The 18,004-nt window shown below is 38.7% G+C and overlaps 1 protein-coding gene across 48 annotated transcripts in view; it reads left to right on the forward strand.

Moving 5' to 3' along the window:
• The window catches only part of RIMS2 (regulating synaptic membrane exocytosis 2), a 507,129-nt gene extending 494,505 nt beyond the window's left edge, over window positions 1-12,624 (forward strand). For 46 of the 48 annotated variants that reach the window (XM_031650083.1, XM_031650085.1, XM_031650091.1 and 43 more), the window contains 5 exons: window positions 2,823-2,964; window positions 6,914-7,026; window positions 7,690-7,791; window positions 9,217-9,356; window positions 9,795-12,624. In XM_031650083.1, the coding sequence (XP_031505943.1) occupies window positions 2,823-2,964; window positions 6,914-7,026; window positions 7,690-7,791; window positions 9,217-9,356; window positions 9,795-10,013 (716 nt within the window). In that variant the 3' untranslated portion in view covers window positions 10,014-12,624. The remainder of the gene's footprint in view (window positions 1-2,822; window positions 2,965-6,913; window positions 7,027-7,689; window positions 7,792-9,216; window positions 9,357-9,794) is intronic. The other 2 variants (XM_031650116.1, XM_031650129.1) reach the window with 2 other exon arrangements.
• The last annotated feature ends 5,380 nt before the right edge of the window (window positions 12,625-18,004 follow it).

Raw genomic sequence — 18,004 nt, forward strand, 5'->3', positions numbered from 1 at the left:
CAGCTTACTTTTTGATATAGTTATTTGAGGACTGCTCAAATGAAATCATAAATATTAACTTCATAAATATCAGGATGTACTCTGCATTCTCATTCTTTCATTTCTCCTTAACATTCTCCCTCATTTTTTAAAACATAGATGTGCAGTTTTGGGGTGGGGGTGGGGGCTTGGTTGTTGTTTTGTTTTTTCCTACACCATTTGAAAGTAAATTGCAGAATATATAACATTTCAGGTCTAAATACTTTAGCATGTATCTCCTAATAAGAAAATTCTTTATAATACATGTCATTATTCACCTTAAAAAATAACAGTTTTCTAATATCTAATGTCAAATGCATATTCAAATTTACTTTTATACTGTTTTGCATATAGAATTTCTTGTTTTGCTTTCCCAAACAAGAAGTTCGAGTACACTCATAACATTTGATGGTTAAATTTCTTTGATATATTTTAATCCAGAATAATTCCCTTACCTTATTTCTTTGTTTGTTTTCATTATATTAACTTCTTTTAAGAGACTAGGTCAACTCTCTTGAACAGTAGTCCATGTTCTGATTTTCTCTGATTGTTTTGTGTATGTGTGTCTATCATATATCTTGTTACTCTATCACCTGTTTTTGAAAATTTGAAGTTGGCTCCAAAGATCTGATTAAAAACAGGTTGCATGTTTTTGTCCAGAACAGCTTGACAAGTGATACTGTGTATCTTATATCCGGAGGTGCATATTATTGTCCCCTCTTAGTGCTACTAAGTTTGATCACTTGATTAAGATGGTGGCAGCTGGTCTCCCAGTGTTAAAGTACTTTTTTTTTCCTTTAACAATTAGAATAATTTATGGAACAATTATTTGGCCCATATGAGTATCCTTTCTACAACCTTTCATCTAATAGTGTTAGCCTCCCTTGATGAGCCTTGCTTATATCATTTATTCCAATGGAGGTTGCAAATTGGTAATTTTTAAATTTTATTCCTTTTACATTTACTAATATTATGCTGTAAAGAAGATCTTTCCCTCATTAGTAGGGGATGTTTTATATCTTGCTACAGTTCATATCAGTACAACATGTTTACCATCAGTTATCTAAAATATCAGCCTTAGATTGTGGAACTGAGTTACAGATCAGTCATAATTTATATTTCATATATACTCTTTAAAGCATTTTGGTGTACATTAATGTTGGAAGTAGAGAATGGATGAAATTTAAAGCAGTATTTCAAAATGGTAATTACTTGTAAGAGACCTGGTGAAAAGAGATTTCGACAAATCACTGGCAATATCAGCAAATATTTATAGACCTAAAAATAACTTACTGCCGGGTGCAGTGGCTCACGCCTATAATCCCAGCACTTTGGGAGACTGAGGCGGGCGGATCACAAGGTCAGGAGTTCAAGACCAGCCTGGCCAATGTAGTGAAACCCCGTCTGTACTAAAAATACAAAAAATTAGAAGGGCATGATGATGGGTACCTGTAATCCCAGCTACTCAGGAGGCTGAGGCAGGAGAATCACTTGAACCCGGGAGGCAGAGGTTGCAGTGAGCAGAGATCACGCCACTGCATTTCAGCCTGGGCAACAGTGCAAGACTCTGTCTCAAAAAAAAAAAAAAAAGTTATTAATACCAGGCACTAAAAGAGCTACCTGTATGGTCATATCCCAAAAAGCTGTCAATATTCACAGTGTGGATAAATATTTAAGCCTGAGAAGAAGTGATCGAGTACAAATCATTTGTACTATCACCCTCTTGCTCGAGCTTTGGTAGCCTGTCAACTTTGCATCTCAACACTCATAGCTTTTGTAATTTGGGCTCAATTTTTTGTGGAACCCACTCCCCCATTACTTTACATGTGCTTTGGTCATTGCACCTCCCTTAAATGCACGTGGCTATCCCTATCTTTGCACCTTTGCCCATGCCGTTTCCCTTGCTTACGAAGCTCTCTTCTCACCTCTCGTTAAGTCCCAATCTACCTATTTTTCATGCCCAGCTCAAATCCCACACCCTCTATGACACACCTTCTTCCCTGACCTCTCCAGATAGTACTTCCTATCTGTGTCACATCTGTAGTACTTGACTCAGTTTCCTGTTTGCTCTTCTAATTGGTTTCTATTAGTAAATCACATCACCAAACTATTAAAGATCCTTGAGGACGTGACTGTCCGTGAACAAAAATTAAAAATCTCTTTTCACATTATTTTGGTGGGTTTTTGCATTCCCCTTGGGGTATCTTTCTGAAAGTTACCAAGAGATGTGAAACTGTTGGCAAACTAGGCTCTCTCCTTTGTGTAGATTCTTTTTCCTTCTAATATCTATCACCCTACAAAAACAGACTTTCCTGTAAAAGTTAAGACTGGAATTTGAGGATTACTCACCATCTGTTTCTTTGTAAATTGTGTGAAGGCCTGGTTCTTTTACTATGATTAAAAGAAAGAGGAAAATATGGTGGGCAGAAATTAATCTGGCATTTAAATATTACAATGAAAACAAAAGATAGGCATAAATTAACCTGGCATTTAAGTATTACAATGAAAATAAAGCTTTTTTTTTCCTTATGTTGAATCTTTTTGTTACATTAACAATTTGAACACTGTTTTAAATGGAAATAAAACAATGGTGTTTTGTGCTTACAGATTTTTTAGAAAATCTTCATCCCACTCAACATGACATTGTTTAAAATTGTTTTAAATACCTTTTCTTTCTGTCTCCTTAAAAAGAGCACTTTGTATTTACACAGTTCTTTGCATCTGATGATCTGAGAGCCTTGGCTGATATTTCTTACCAGATAGTGATGACAAAGCTGTTACACTTTTTGTTTCTATCTCTGCAGAAGCAGGAGGTAAAAAACTAAGGAGCACTGTCCAAAGAAGTACAGAAACAGGCCTGGCCGTGGAGATGAGGAACTGGATGACTCGACAAGCAAGCCGAGAGTCTACAGACGGCAGCATGAACAGCTACAGCTCAGAAGGAAAGTGAGTGAGGCCGCATATGATGTGTGTCTCCTCCGCGCCTCACCTGTCTCACTCTCTGTGCTTCCACAGAGACTTTCTAACTCTCATGCTCTTCAGAACCACTTGAATTTTCACTGGTTAATTTCCTGTGAAGAGAACTTTGCTCACCTGCCACTGAGCAATGTGACGTATCTGGCTTTTTATATCAAGTGAAATAGATTTAAGAATAAAGTGTTTTGCCTTAATGGCAAGTTGCTAAAATGTAACTCTTACAATGGAATGCAAATACAGTATTTTGCCCTAGCTTGAAATAATATATAAAAGCCCAAAAATAATAAGCATGCATGCCATACCATGTGAACAATGCTAGTTTTAAGAATCTCTATCCTGAGAATGATTGCTAAAAAATATGGAATGCTGGTGTATACTTAGTTCCATGTTGTAACACACAACTATAATTATTTAATTATATTAAATATAACAGCCAAAAAGAAATGCCACCAAAAAAGTTGGGGAGCCTTTTACATGGTTATCATGTAGCTTTCCTTTGAATCAACTGCCTCAGATATTTTTAAAGCGTTTGTAGCTTGTGTAGTTCTGTCACCAACAAATTAATAGTACTTAGCAACTAAAGATCTGGAAGTGGGGCTGTAAAGGACATTAATAAAGGAAAATGGGGTTTACTGGCCTCAGTGTCATCACCATGGAAGTATTAGATGTTTAGATAACCTGTGTGTGGCCAGTTTACAGATGTGAGGCCATAGGAGCTGTTGGCACAGCATGAATGATATGTCTCAGGATAATTTGTCTAGCATGATAACATAAATACAAGAGATATAAATGGTTTCTATACGTTTGTAAGTAGGCTTATACGGGATACTTACAGAAACAGACTAAAACATTTGTATTAACTGAATATTTGAGAGTTGAGGTCGGGGGGAGAAATAGATTCGCTATTCATTAAAGAAGTCTAAAAAGAGAGGGAAAATCAACTGAAAAGTAAACGTGCACTGAGCACTAATCATTGCAAAGAACTACGTTAGGTACTGTTAGGGATATAAAAATGTTTACACTATAGCCCTTGCTCCAGATGTTTATAGTCTTATTGGAAAAAGAGGATGAATACCCATAAATTCATTCAACAAATATTACCATATCCTCCAGTGGGCCAGTCACCGTGCTGTACATTGGAGATATAAGTCATAGTGGGGAGGGAGTAAATCTCCATGGCTAAGATCATGGGGTTTGCAGTCATATAGGCCTGGTTCTCTCAACTGCGTCTTTTCTTTTCTTTTGTTTCCTTTTCCCTTTCCTTTCCTTTCCTTCTGTAGAACTTTCAGGTGCCTATTACAATATTCCAGGCTTGGTTCTAGGTGCTAGAGATACAGCAGTGAACAAAGCAGACGCCACTCCCCATAAAATAAAATACTCTCCTCACATTTACACTCTAATAGAGAAGACAAACAACAAGAAAAATTGTTAAAATGTATATAAAAGAAAAACTAGTAAAATATATAGTAGAAGGCCGGGCGCGGTGGCTCAAGCCTGTAATCCCAGCACTTTGGGAGGCCGAGACGGGAGGATCACTAGGTCAGGAGATCGAGACCATCCTGGCTAACATGGTGAAACCCCGTCTCTACTAAAAATACAAAAAACTAGCCGGGCGTGGTGGCGGGCGCCTGTAGTCCCAGCTACTCGGGAGGCTGAGGCAGGAGAATGGCGTGAACCCGGGAGGCGGAGCTTGCAGTGAGCTGAGATCCAGCCACTGCACTCCAGCCTGGGTGACAGAGCGAGACTCTGTCTCAAAAAAAAAAAAATATATATATATATATAGTAGATTAGATAGCATACGTGCTAAGGAGAAAAATACAGCAAGGAAGAAAGATGATCAAGAGGTTGGAGGTAAGATGTGACACAGGATAGATGGGGAAAGGGGAAAGGAGATACTCGAATGAAGATCTGAAGGAATTTAGTGAGCAGAGGGATATCTGAAGGAAGAACATTCTAGGATGAAGATTGCTTCAGAAGCCCTGAGGCAGGAGCTGGCCTAGTGTCAGCAGTGAGGAGGGCAGCACTGGGGAGGAAGGGTGAGAGCAGTAACGGACGAGGAATTAGGGCATGTGGCAGGGGTGAGGACAGCTTATATAGACTTTATGTATTGTAAGGACTCTGCTCTTACTGAGTGGGGTGAGAAGATGTTGGATGGTTTTGAGCAGCGGAGTGACAGGATCTGACTTCTGTTTTTGGCAGATCAGCCTGAATGCTGAGCGGGCAAGGGGCCAGGACAGCAAGGGCAGCAACAGGGAGAGCATTCACAAGGCTACTACAGGAATACGGAAGCTAGGGAATGGTGGCTTGGACCAGAGTGTAGCGTTAGTGAGGTCAGATTCTGAATGTGTTTTGACAGTAGAACAAGTAAGATTTATTGATGCGTTTGATGTGGGTAATGAGAGAAAAGATAGTATATTTGTTTGCCAAGGCTGCCTTAATGAAATACGCAGGCTGGGTGGCTTAAACAACAGGAATTTATTTTCTCACAGATCAGTAGGCTAGAAGTCCAAGATTAGGGTGTCCGCAGGTTTGAGTTCTCCTGAGGCTTTTCTCCTTGGCTTGCAGATGGCCACCTTCTTGTGATATCTTCTCACAGCTTTTTCTCTGTGCGTACCTACTCCTGGTGTCTCTTCCTCTTCTTACAAGGACATGGGTCATATTGGATTAGGGCTCCATGCTAATGGCCTCATTTAACCTTCTCTCTTTAAAGGCCTTATGGCCAAATACAGACATATTAAGGGTTAGGGCTTCAACATAAGAAATTTGGGGTGACATCATTCAGTCCATGACAGAGAGGAAGGAAGACAGATGGCTCCAAGGTTGAGCAGTTGGAAGAATGAAGAATGAAGTTACCATTTATCAAGATGGGAATCTTTTGACAGGACCAGAGTTTGGATTTTTTGTTTGTGTGTTTGCAGTGGGGGAACGAGAGCATGGGGAGAGTCCGTTTTAAACAATTTGACTTTCAGGTGCCTATTACATATCCAAGCAGATGTGTAGACTAAGCAGTTGGAACATAGGTCTGTGGCCCAAGGGAGAGATCCAGGCTGGAGATGTCAATCTAGGCAATAGCAGCATAGATGGCATTTAAAACCATGAGACTGGATGAGATTATCAAGGGAATTCAGACATAGGAAAAAGATAAGAGGTCAAAGAATCGAGCTCCAGTGTTTAGTGGCAGAACTAGCACAGGAGGTTAAGGCTGAATGGCAGAAGGGAAAAAAGGGAAACCAGGAGACTAGAGTGTGCAGAAAGCAGTGGGAGACAGTGCTTCAAGGAGGAAGGGGCAAGGTCAGTTGTGTCAAATGATCAGAGAATTTTAGTGGAGTGGCAACAATGAAAACATGATTAGACTTTCAAGAGAGAATGAGAGGAAAGAAATGGAAGACAGCACATAGAGACAATTATTTCAAGGAGAGAAATGGGGTAGTAACTGGAGAGGGAAATGGGGTCAGGAAAGGGATTTTTTTATATGGTGGAAGAAATAACAGCATATTTGTATGCAGATGGGAATGATCCAGAAACATTTCTTCATGTATGAAATAGGAGAAATAATAGAATGTATCATAGTGCAGCTAAGAGGATTAAATATGATAAAGCCTGTGATGGAGTAAGTGCTCAATATGTGCTGAGTGTTACTCATAGAAATCACAGTCTGCCCTTGCGACCAAGGAAGAGAAAGGCTCACCAGCAGAAGCCTGCAGTGCGGTGTGACAGGTGCTTCTGGTGTCATACGTGGGCTGCTGAGAGTACGAAGGAAGAGCCCTGGGAGGTGGAGCGGGGTGTTTGGATCCAGTAAATATAAATGGCAAAATAATAGGACTAGTTTTGCCACAATAACGAGGCTAGAATGAAACCAAGCTTCCTTGAAAATAAACAGGGATTGGGGATTTAATCTCATATGTTATTTTGCTTTCAGTCTGATTTTCCCTGGTGTTCGCTTGGCCTCTGATAGCCAATTCAGCGATTTCCTGGATGGCCTTGGCCCTGCTCAGCTGGTGGGACGCCAGACCCTGGCAACACCTGCAATGGGTAAGGATTTCTGCCACATGATTTCACTATTTTGTTTTAGATTATTGAAAATGAAATTCTCTAAATTTGATAGAATCTTCTCTCTCTCTCTCCCTCTTTTTTTTTTTTTTTTTTTTTTTTTGACAGAGTTTCACTCTGTTGCCCAGGCTGAAGTGCAGTGGCATGATTATGGTTCACTGCAGCCTTGACCACCTTGGCTCAAGAAATCCTCCCACCTCATCTTCCCAAGTAGCTGGGACTACAGGCACACGCCACCATACCCAGCAAATATTTTGACTGTTTTTTTTGTAGAGACAGGACCTCACTGTGCTGACCAAGCTGGTCTCAAACTCCTGGCCTCAAGCAATCCTCCTGCCTCCACCTCCCAAAGTGCTGGGATTACAGGCATGAACCACTGGGCTCAGCCCAATAGAATCTGTAACAATATTATCAACAGGAATTAAGACCTTAGATTTTAGCAATAAAAAATTTTTAACCATTATTTCTCTTTTAATTTTAATGCTTTTTAAAGGAAGATATTATTGATAGAATTTTAAGTATATTTGAATTTAAGAAAATATATGGGAAATGATGAAATGATGTTAAACCAAGGTCTTTGACTCAAGTATTTTCCTTAGTGCATTTGTATATTAAAGCATATTTGTTTCTTCCTCCTTCCATTAGGTGACATTCAGGTAGGAATGATGGACAAAAAGGGACAGTTGGAGGTAGAAATCATCCGGGCCCGTGGCCTTGTTGTAAAACCAGGTTCCAAGACACTGCCAGGTAAAAACAAAAGAGAGTTTTCTATTATTGTCCATAATCCATATTGTTTCAACTTAGAGACCTTTTGATTGGTTTAGACCTTTGATTTAGTTAATCAAGGTTATTAATGGATAGTCCATTATGACTGGTTTGGGGCTGGAGTCATTTGTATGTTTATCCTGAATGAGTGTTCAATGAGGATGATCCGGTGGGGATAATGTAAGTTGTTAAATAAGTACATACATAGTAGAAACCACTGCAAAATAAAAACCATCCCACTTAGAAAATTCATTTTGTCACACCATGTACACAAGGAGTTCTTTTTTCTTATTAGCTAGTCTTTTGTGTTATTCTTCAGTTTCTCTAGAGCTTCAAAATTCTCCTCAGGAATCCGTAAGGCTCTGGAATTAGAATAAAAATAGATACAGGCTCCAAAAGTAGCATAAGCTATGTATGCTGGATATTCTAATTATAAGACTTTTACTTCCTATAATCTGAGGAAAGAAAGGCACTATTATAACTTCTTATGCTACATATTTCGTACTGAAATGTCATTATAATCTAAGGCGCTTGAAGCCATGGAAGGTGCCACAGTGCTCCAAATACATTGTGTAGAGATTGTTTGATAAGATGGATAAAACAATTCCTGAGGATTCTGAAACTTGATTTCTAGCCTCAGCATCTCTACTGATTGACTTGTAATTTTGACTCCTAACTTTTCTATTTCTAGCTTCAGCATCTCTACTGATTGACTTGTAACTTTGACTCAACTTTTCTATCCTTGCAGAAAGTTTTAATTATATAATCTATTGTATAACCTTGCACTGGTGATTAAGACAGTTGTGTTTATATATCTTAGAGCTAGTCAACTCATTCTGCTATAAAGAATATCATGATTTGTACATGCATAAAAAGTGGTTTTTAAGAAGTGTCTGTTGGATAAATTTTAAGCCATAGATTTTCTAATTAGTTGCCTCTTAGCTAATTTGATCAATATCACATGAAATTCCACTACTGTTATACCCACACCACCACCAATAAATAAGTACTTTTGAGTGATAATCACTATTTGTGGGGATGAGTGAATGAAACAATATAGCTTCAAGCATGTTAAATAGATTTAAGTATTGATAAATTAAAGACTGAGTAGGACATCTCTCAGGACTGGAAGCATTTCACTTTATTTAATGCAGTGTGTAAACCTGTATAACCAGTTGATGAAAATAATAATAATAAACTCAGGGGCTATGTTAACATCCCCTAAAACTCTCTGAGAGACACAGTTATCCACTGTTTACCTAGTGATTTTGACAGAATGCGGCTAGGCCAGTGGCATGATTGCTAGCTCTTTCAGCCAAAGATTAAACTGTGGTAAAGGTCACTGTGAGTTGGCCATTTCATGTCCATAGTTTATCGCTTATTCTCCTCTATCTTTTCTTTCCCAAGCACCATATGTAAAGGTGTATCTGTTAGATAACGGAGTCTGCATAGCCAAGAAGAAAACAAAAGTGGCAAGAAAAACGCTGGAACCCCTTTACCAGCAGCTATTATCTTTCGAAGAGAGTCCACAAGGAAAAGTTTTACAGGTATCTACCTAATTGTTTATCCCTTACCTAAGAAAGTATTTTTCATGGAGTCAGACATTATACCCCAAATCTTTTCTGTTGTATTCTTTTATGTTCCTCACAACTGAAATTCTTTGGAAACTTTTCAAAGCGGTGACCAGTGCTGTAAAGCAATATACGTTGTCATTTTCTTTAAAGTGATTTATAGACATGCAAATCTCCACCACACATAAATTCCAGTCTCTCTGGATTTCTTATGACCTTAATGCTTCAGTATAATTTCCCCAATGTACCTTTAGATTCCACTAGTTAAAGACAACTATTTCATTATACAGATTTTAACTTGATATTTGATGTCAGAAAATTAAGTGAATGTACTTTAGTATTTTAATATATTTTACAACTTTTTCTATTTACACAGTTACACTGACATGACTCTACTTTTTATTTTGCCAACAGATCATCGTTTGGGGAGACTATGGCCGCATGGATCACAAATCTTTTATGGGAGTGGCCCAGATACTTTTAGATGAACTAGAGCTATCCAATATGGTGATCGGATGGTTCAAACTTTTCCCTCCTTCCTCCCTAGTAGATCCAACCTTGGCCCCTTTGACAAGAAGAGCTTCCCAATCATCTCTGGAAAGTTCAACTGGACCTTCTTACTCTCGTTCATAGCAGCTGTAAAACTGTTGTCACAGCAACCAGCGTTACAAAAACAAAAACAAAAAAAAAACAAATCAGAGGTTGCAAACCCTGGTAACACTGCATGCTTAATGTTGTGTCTTCTGAGCCTGTTTCTAGGGATACAAAGCGATCCTGTGTTCTCAGAGGAAGTTGCACACATTGTGCCCTAAAGAAGGCCCTCAGGTGAAAGAGCAGAGCTGTGAAGAACTATCAGGTTTGGAATTCAATGACATTCGAGTTCTGGTCCAATCTGAAGCCATGGATTAATCTCAAAGAATCAGTCAGTTTCATGCAACAGAAGCCCTTTTCAATGGCACCTTTATATTTTTATCGTTCCTTTTTCTTCATTTATCTAACCCCAAAGCCCTGATATGCCACAGAAATGGAGCTATACAGCCATGAAGCTGTGTTACAGGTCAAGGAGTGAAATCCTAGGAAGCATCAGGTGAAAAGTAGGAGACCAAAGAAGTGGTCAGGAACAATCATCAGTCCTCCTCTGGCCGGGGATCAGAGCAGTCTGTCCAGCAGGAAGAGTGGCAGACTCCGTAGCTCCACAGGCACGTCCTTTACTAATGCCGAGATGTGTTGGACTCTGAAAAGCAAAATTCTGTGGCTACACTGTACTGAATGAAATTAAAGAAACTTTTTTTGCATGGACACAGATTAGCTGAATACTTAAATTATTTTCTTGGGGCTGCAACTTGCAAAAAATAAAAATAAAAATCAGCCATTTTCAACAGTTTATATTATTTTTAAAAATAAATTTCACTAGTGCATGGTTTTAAAAAGGAGAGAGAATGCAACAGGGTGATACAAAGATACACCATGTTTATTCTTTAATCATAGTCTGTGTTTTGGCAGACATTACAAATGGAAATACTTTCTAGAAGATATTTAAAATTCTCTTTATGTGACAAATAAGTATAATATATTCAATTTATCTCCATCTTAAACATACAAATCTTATGAAGTTCAATATGTGCAGATTTTTCACATCTTTCTCCTCTCACTTTTCCTCTTCTCCCTCTTTTAATCTTTTCTTTCTCCCTGCCAGAGTGAACCTTACACTAAAAAATTACAAGTTTTGATCTGATCCTCTCTTATACCCCATATTTAATTCAGAGCTGTAGATGCCTCTGAATTTGCGAATTTCTCAAGGGAAAAATAATTTTAAGAGCTTTCTTTATTTCAAGCATGTTGAAAAGGATTTTGCAACATGACTTGGGAGTACATTAAAGTAAGTCAGCATGTATTTGAAAAAGAAGATATTTGAACTTTTGCAGTTTATTGTACAGTGCATGGTATTTTTTTTTCACCTTTAAAATTCAGTTTACAGGAAAATTCTAAAATCATGTTGCCATTGTGATGTCCAATAAATTTGTTTTTAGCACCAGCATTATTCATACAGGGATTAAAGTATTATTTGTAGAAGGTCTTAGGTTTTGTTTGTTTTTTAATCAGTTAAAGCAATTTCTTTAGTCAGTTTCCATTTACTATGTGAATAGAAACACTGCTAAAAATTGGGAGCCCTGAAACACAGGGCTGTTTATTCATTCATTTTTCTGTAGTAAAATTCAACTTTTCACAAATTATATTTCTAAAGAAATATAGCAAACATAAATCTGCAACAATTTTAAAGCTCCAATTTTTTGGTGACTCAAAGAAAGTCAGTATGCCTATTAATAGTTATTTGATGCCATCACCAAAAGTCTATGTGAAAATCTCCTAAAGTCAAAACCCCTGCCTTTGGTTTTACAGACAGTTATTACCATTGGGTGGTGCTGCAAGGTCAAATTTCTCCTAAGTTCCCCTATTTAGAGGAAAAGTCACTGGTTATTGTAATAAACCACCCATGGTTCTTTATGTACATTTTGATAACACATTATTATAGCTTGATTTTAATTCTTTGCTTTAATTTTTGAAATCCACACCTCATTTGTTTAAATTAAGGCCATGCACAAATTTTTTTTTAGTTCAGTGCTGACCATTAAAAACTATCATGCTTGATACGGTGCAGAAGTTAAAATGAGTATCACTAAAAATGCCTTCTCTTTATGTGGTGCAATATGAAATACACCAAGACTGTGTCTTGACATTCTGATGGACCCAGGTAAAGTTGTTAAAAGAATGAATAAAACTTTGTTAAAATAATTTAGACACCTGTGTGCCAGCAACAATTGATTTAATAGACCTAGAGTGTCTATACTATCCCTTAGAATAAAGGTTTATGATTTTCCTGATACTAAGATGCAGTCACATAATCTTTTGTGCATATTCCTATACAAATTGTTTCTAATTTTAATAAGAAGGACATGACTGTATGGAATATTTGTACATACTTGTCATTATGCAGTATTTATTTAAAAGTTGGTGTTTGTTTTTTTTTAATTTTCACATCTGCACCTCGACTTGTGGTTTAGTCATGTAACTAGCACTATGCCAGTGACCATTGTTGCCCTGTACATAGTATGTTTGAAAAGTAAAGGGAATTCCAGTTGGAAAAAAAGGGCAGATGAGTCCTGTAATGAACACCAACTAATGTAAATCAAATTCATTCTGGTGATGGTATTTAACACTTTAAATAAAACATTTTCTTTACAGACATCTGCAGTGCTTTCTCTCTGACTTTTCTCCCCACATAGCCCTGAGCCTGCTACAGCTCGTTCCCTGAACTCATGTATCATTTAAAGAATGAAATCACCGTCTCCTACTTCTCAATAACATAAGTAGACTGCTGGTCTTAGCAATAGCCCTCAGTAGAGCACTTCTTCAAAATGCCGAAAGATTTCTGCTCACACTATTAAAAGTTGCTGTATTTTAAAAGATTGTTATTTTGGATTGAGTTGCTTTCTGATTAAATGACTCAGCAACTCACAGATTTTATGAGTGAAATTTTTAAGTTAGTCATGGCCTTCACTGACAGCAGAGTCACAAATACTCAGGCACAGACTCTGCTAGCCCCTGGGTGAAGATGGCGAAGGCATAGCTGGCCTTATGCATATGTGTTTCTGCTAAACAGTTTTGCTTTGTGGGGGGTGGAGGGGGTGTTTTTGGGGTAGGGAGACATGTGGTAACCTGACATATAACAACCTGTCCAGAGACTGGCTTCTATGCGTGGATATGAATGGGTGACAGGATTTCTCCATATCCTTCTGGGGCAGTTCCTCAACTGGGAGAAGGAACGCCTGTGGAGTTCTCATGGGAGTCTGCTTCAGGTCTGAAATTTAAGAGCTAGTTTGAATTCACATTTATTTAGTGATCTAACTGAAATCTAAGTCTAGCTGTCTTTCCATTCTTGGAAACAACCATTTCCTCCATTTCCAAAGACTCAACTCCAGTCCATTTCCCCATACCTATCCCGTATTTTTTTTCCTTTATCCCATATATACCCTCACTCTAGTGAATTGCTTTTATTCATACATTCCTGTTACAAAAATTCCCTTCCCTTTCTCATGTGCCCTCTCCTGAAAATCTCTTCTACTTTTCTCAGTAATAATACATATGAGTCCCTTCTTGCCACTCCCAGCTCACGAATGAGCTCTTTTGGCAGCTCCTGACAAAACCCTAACAACACGGCTGCCATTGACGCCAACACCTTCACTTTCCCAGGGACCCCAGATGCCAAGGCTCTATAGACAACAGTAAAGGATATGATATTCTTGTAGTGGATATGATAGAATTAGGCAACAGATCACCAAAGCTGTCTGCCGACTACTGATGTAACCCTTGTCATTCTGTGCATGTAAAAATCATGTGCTCAACGTGTTTGTCTCAACTCCCTCAGCTCGTGATGCCCTCAGTGTTCTGTGGGCATTTATGCACTGAAGAAACGGGAGTTCGTACAACCCACCTCTGGATTGTGAAATGTGTATTGAGAAATACTTTGCAAAAGAGAAATTTTTTAAGTGAACAAACAACAAATCCGTGCCACTCACATCTTCCATATGCCCTTACTCAGGTCACTTATTCTCCAGGGCATTCATTTCCTCACCTGGAAAATATGGAGTTTGAGGTAGATTCTCATCTATCATTAAATCAACACTTTAACTAAAATGTAAGCTCCTTCAGGGCAGAGACCATATCTTCAGTATCAAAAACTGTTTGACACATAGATGTTCAATAAATATCTGTCCAGTGAAGGTTTATTTAGTCCTAGCTTTTTTTTGAGGCACTATTTCAGGCATAGTAGTGAACAAAACAAACATTAGCCCTGTCCTCATGGGGCTTTCATTCTTCTAAAGAAGACACATTGGGTAAACAATTCCAAGTGTGATAACTCCTAAAGTGAAGCCCCCAGAATGCTACAGGAGTACAAAGCAAAGTGTTTCAACCCAGTTTAGACATTTAGGGAAAGCTTATATCTAAAAAAATGAACAGGAGTTAAACAGAAGGAGATGATGGCAATGGGAAGCAAGAGTGAGATGAAGACTATGTCAGGCGGAGAGAACAACAGGCAAGAAAGTGGAGAAAAGGGAATCATTACCACTTGTATTATCTTTTAGTGTCTAAAACAGTGATGAGCACGTAGGATGTGAATGAGTTGAATGAATGCATCTATAGATTCCTGCATTTGGGCTATTTCTAAAGCATTGAGAGTTTTATTGGGAAGATAGTTTTGATTTAAACTTAATGTGAAATCTATTTCTAAATGAGATAATTGATAAGGTCTAATCTTTCATTATATTTGAAATGGTTCTCAGAATGCTACTTAGTCCTTAATCCCATTAAATGGTTAAGCCTTTGAACATAGGAATCAAAGCCAGCAATTCCATACCCAGCACAGCACCTAGCTCAATGCCGAGCACATTATAGGTGCCAGATATCCAGCATTAACAGTGAATGTCCCTCTCAAATATTCTCAGATAGATTATTGTCGGCCAAGCGCAGTGGCTCACACCTGTAATCTCAGCACTTTGGGAGGCCGAGCCGCGCAGTTCACTTGAGGCCAGGAGTTTGAGACCAGCCTGGAAACATGAGAAACCCCATCTCTACCAAAAATACAAAAATTAGCCAGGCACCTGTGGGAGGCTGAGGCACGAGAATCACTTGAACCCTGGAGGCTGAGGTTGCAGTGAGCTGAGATCACGCTACTGCACTCCAGCCTGGGTGACAGAGCAAGACTGTGTCTCAAAAAAAAAAAAAAAAAGATTGTTGTTATAAACATGGAAGATTCCTGAGTCCTGAAATTTATGTTCATAGTTTGTGTACGGTTACATCAAAAAGACTTTAAACCTGTCGTGTCCTTAATGCATTTTGAGTGCCAGCTTCCTGTAATCCTGCCTTGGGGCAAGGGATCCTATTGCTTAGTATCTTTTCTAATCCATCCAGATTGTTCCTCTGAGACCTGCCATTCCCCTGGCCCCATATGATGGTGGTATAGAGGGTGCAGACTCTTAAACTGGGTCAATCTTTACCTTGCCTGTGAAGATTTGTTATTTTTTTGTTTTGTTTTGTTTTGCCTTGATACCAAAGAGGCAGTCCATCTGCAGTGACAAAAACTATCCCATTGTGGGGGAAAAGGCAGGAGCCTCCAGTGACAGTGTTTTCTGATATAGGATGAAAGTTGGTTTATGCTAAGAAAGTCAACAAAACCAAGTGGAGGCAAGACTTGGAGACCGAGAGTCCTACAGATTCCACGTTCCTAGTTCCATTACGACAGTATCTGTGGCATCCCTGCCCTTCCAAGAAAGCTTACACAGTGTAGCTGTAATTAGTTGGGTTCCTGCTGCTTGAGGTCATGAGTCCTAATTAATATATTTGGCCAAAGATGATTCTAATGAAACTAGAATCTCAAAGGAGCCATTGGGTTCACCTAGGGCACCTCTTAGCATGAAGGGAAACCTTAAGGGGTGGCCATTAAGCCTCTGCTTGACAAATGGATGGAGAAATAAATGCTGCAATCCATTTCATTCCATAACATTTAGCCTAAATTGTATTCCTTAACACTTAGCCTAAGTCTCCTCCCAGTATTTTATACTTCCTGGGATAGCACTACCTTGCAGAAATGTACAGCAAATGGCTGATCGCTTTTCCATAGATAGTCCTTCAAATATTTTAGTGAGCTATGTTATTATCCCCAACTCTTAGAAAGCAGAATAGCATGTTGGCTTAAAATTCCTGTTCTAAATAAGAATGCCTGAGTTTAAATATTGTTTTCTCGTTTGCTGTATAATAACTATGCAATAGCTCTATAGCCTTGAATAAGCCACTTATCATGTCTGTTTTCTTATCTATTAAATGGGGAAGTAGAGATAATAACAGTACCTGACTCACACAGTTGTTGAGAGGATTAAACAATGTAACATAGACAAGGGACTAGCACAATACCAGACGTACAGCTAAGACATAAAGTATTAGCTATTGCTGTGGTGGTGGTGATTGTCATTATTACTATTAGTTTTACTACCATTAGTTTTCTTTTCTCTTCCAGGCACGTATAATGCCTTCAACCACTTGTCACTTACTAGAAACCTCATCATCTTATTTTTCCTCTAAACATACCCTCTCCATTGGCTTAAGCAAATGACTCCGGATGAGTACTGGCTCAAGAAGAGTACTATGGACTCTGCTTTGTAAACACAACCTGTGATTCTGTTGCTGTTTTCTGCAGCTACCTCACATAGCCTTTTCAGACTAGGCTGGTGGTCAAACAAATCTCTCCGATCCTCCATGTGAATTGCTTTCTTACCTGACCTTGTGGAATTTCATTTTTAGCCAAGCATAGATATAAAAGTTTTCTTGCTAAATTTTTTTCTTATTGGTTTTGTCCAATATTCCACCCTATCAAAATCATCACAACTGCCCTAAACCTGCATTCACTCTGAATTTTGCTGAAGGCTTAAGACTTATAAAACATGTCAGCTTTCACTGCCAGCTCTGTGTCACGTGCAGATCTGATAAGGACGTTTCCTCTATTTTGATTCACATCTTTGATAAAATGTTGACTAAAATAAGGCCAAGATCAAAGATTTGTAACTCTTTTCTGGTAATATTAATTGATATCAATAGTATTGTCATCTAACACAAAATGTGTTACATTTTGTAACATATCTACAAAATGACTTTAATACACAAGATCCAAATCAACAGTGTCCAACCTTTTTGGCACCAGGAACCGGTTTTGGAAGACAATTTTTCCACAGACTGGAGTGGTTGGGGGATGGTTCCATGATGATTCAAGCACATTATGTTTATTGAGAATTTTATTTCTATTATTATTACATTGTAATATACAATGAAATAATTATACAACTCACCATAATGTAGAATCAGTGGGAGCCCTAAGCTTGTTTTCCTGCAACTGGATGGTCTCATCAGGGGTGATGACAGTGACAGATCATCAGGCATTAGATTCTCATAAGGAGTATGCAACCAAGATCCCTCACATGTGCAGTTCACAGTAGGCTTTGCACTCCTATGAGAATCTTGATGCCACTGCTGCTCTGACAGGAGGCGAGGCTCAGGCAGCAATAAGAGCGATGGGGAGCAGCCATAAATACAGATGAATCTTCCCTCACTAGTCCACTCCTCACCTCCCACTGTGCAGCCCAGCTCCTCACAGGCTATGGGCCTGTACTGGTCCATGCCCCGGAGGTTCAGGACCCTGATCTAAATCAATCTTTATGACTACTTTATGAGTGAGTAGTAACATCAACTTTATTGTGCAGATAAGGAAACTATAGTTCATATAGTTTAAATAATGTGACCAAAGTCCCCCATCTGAGAAGGGCCATATCCAGATGAAATGTGGGTCTTCTGACAATAAATTGAGTGGGTCAATCAATTGTAGGCCACTTCACTTGACCATAATCCACCACACAGTTCCCCACTTTATCCACAGAGAATTCATTATGGCCTTCTAAATGATTTGCAGAAATACTGATATGTTTTCCTCATAGAGTAATCTAGGTGCCAACAGAAAGCATGTCAGGCAGGGCAGGGTGGGGAGCGAGAAGGAGGTTGCTGGTTATATGCCAACTTTT

This window comes from Papio anubis, chromosome 8 (assembly GCF_008728515.1).
Source record: "Papio anubis isolate 15944 chromosome 8, Panubis1.0, whole genome shotgun sequence".
In the NCBI taxonomy this organism is placed as follows: Eukaryota; Metazoa; Chordata; class Mammalia; order Primates; family Cercopithecidae; genus Papio; species Papio anubis.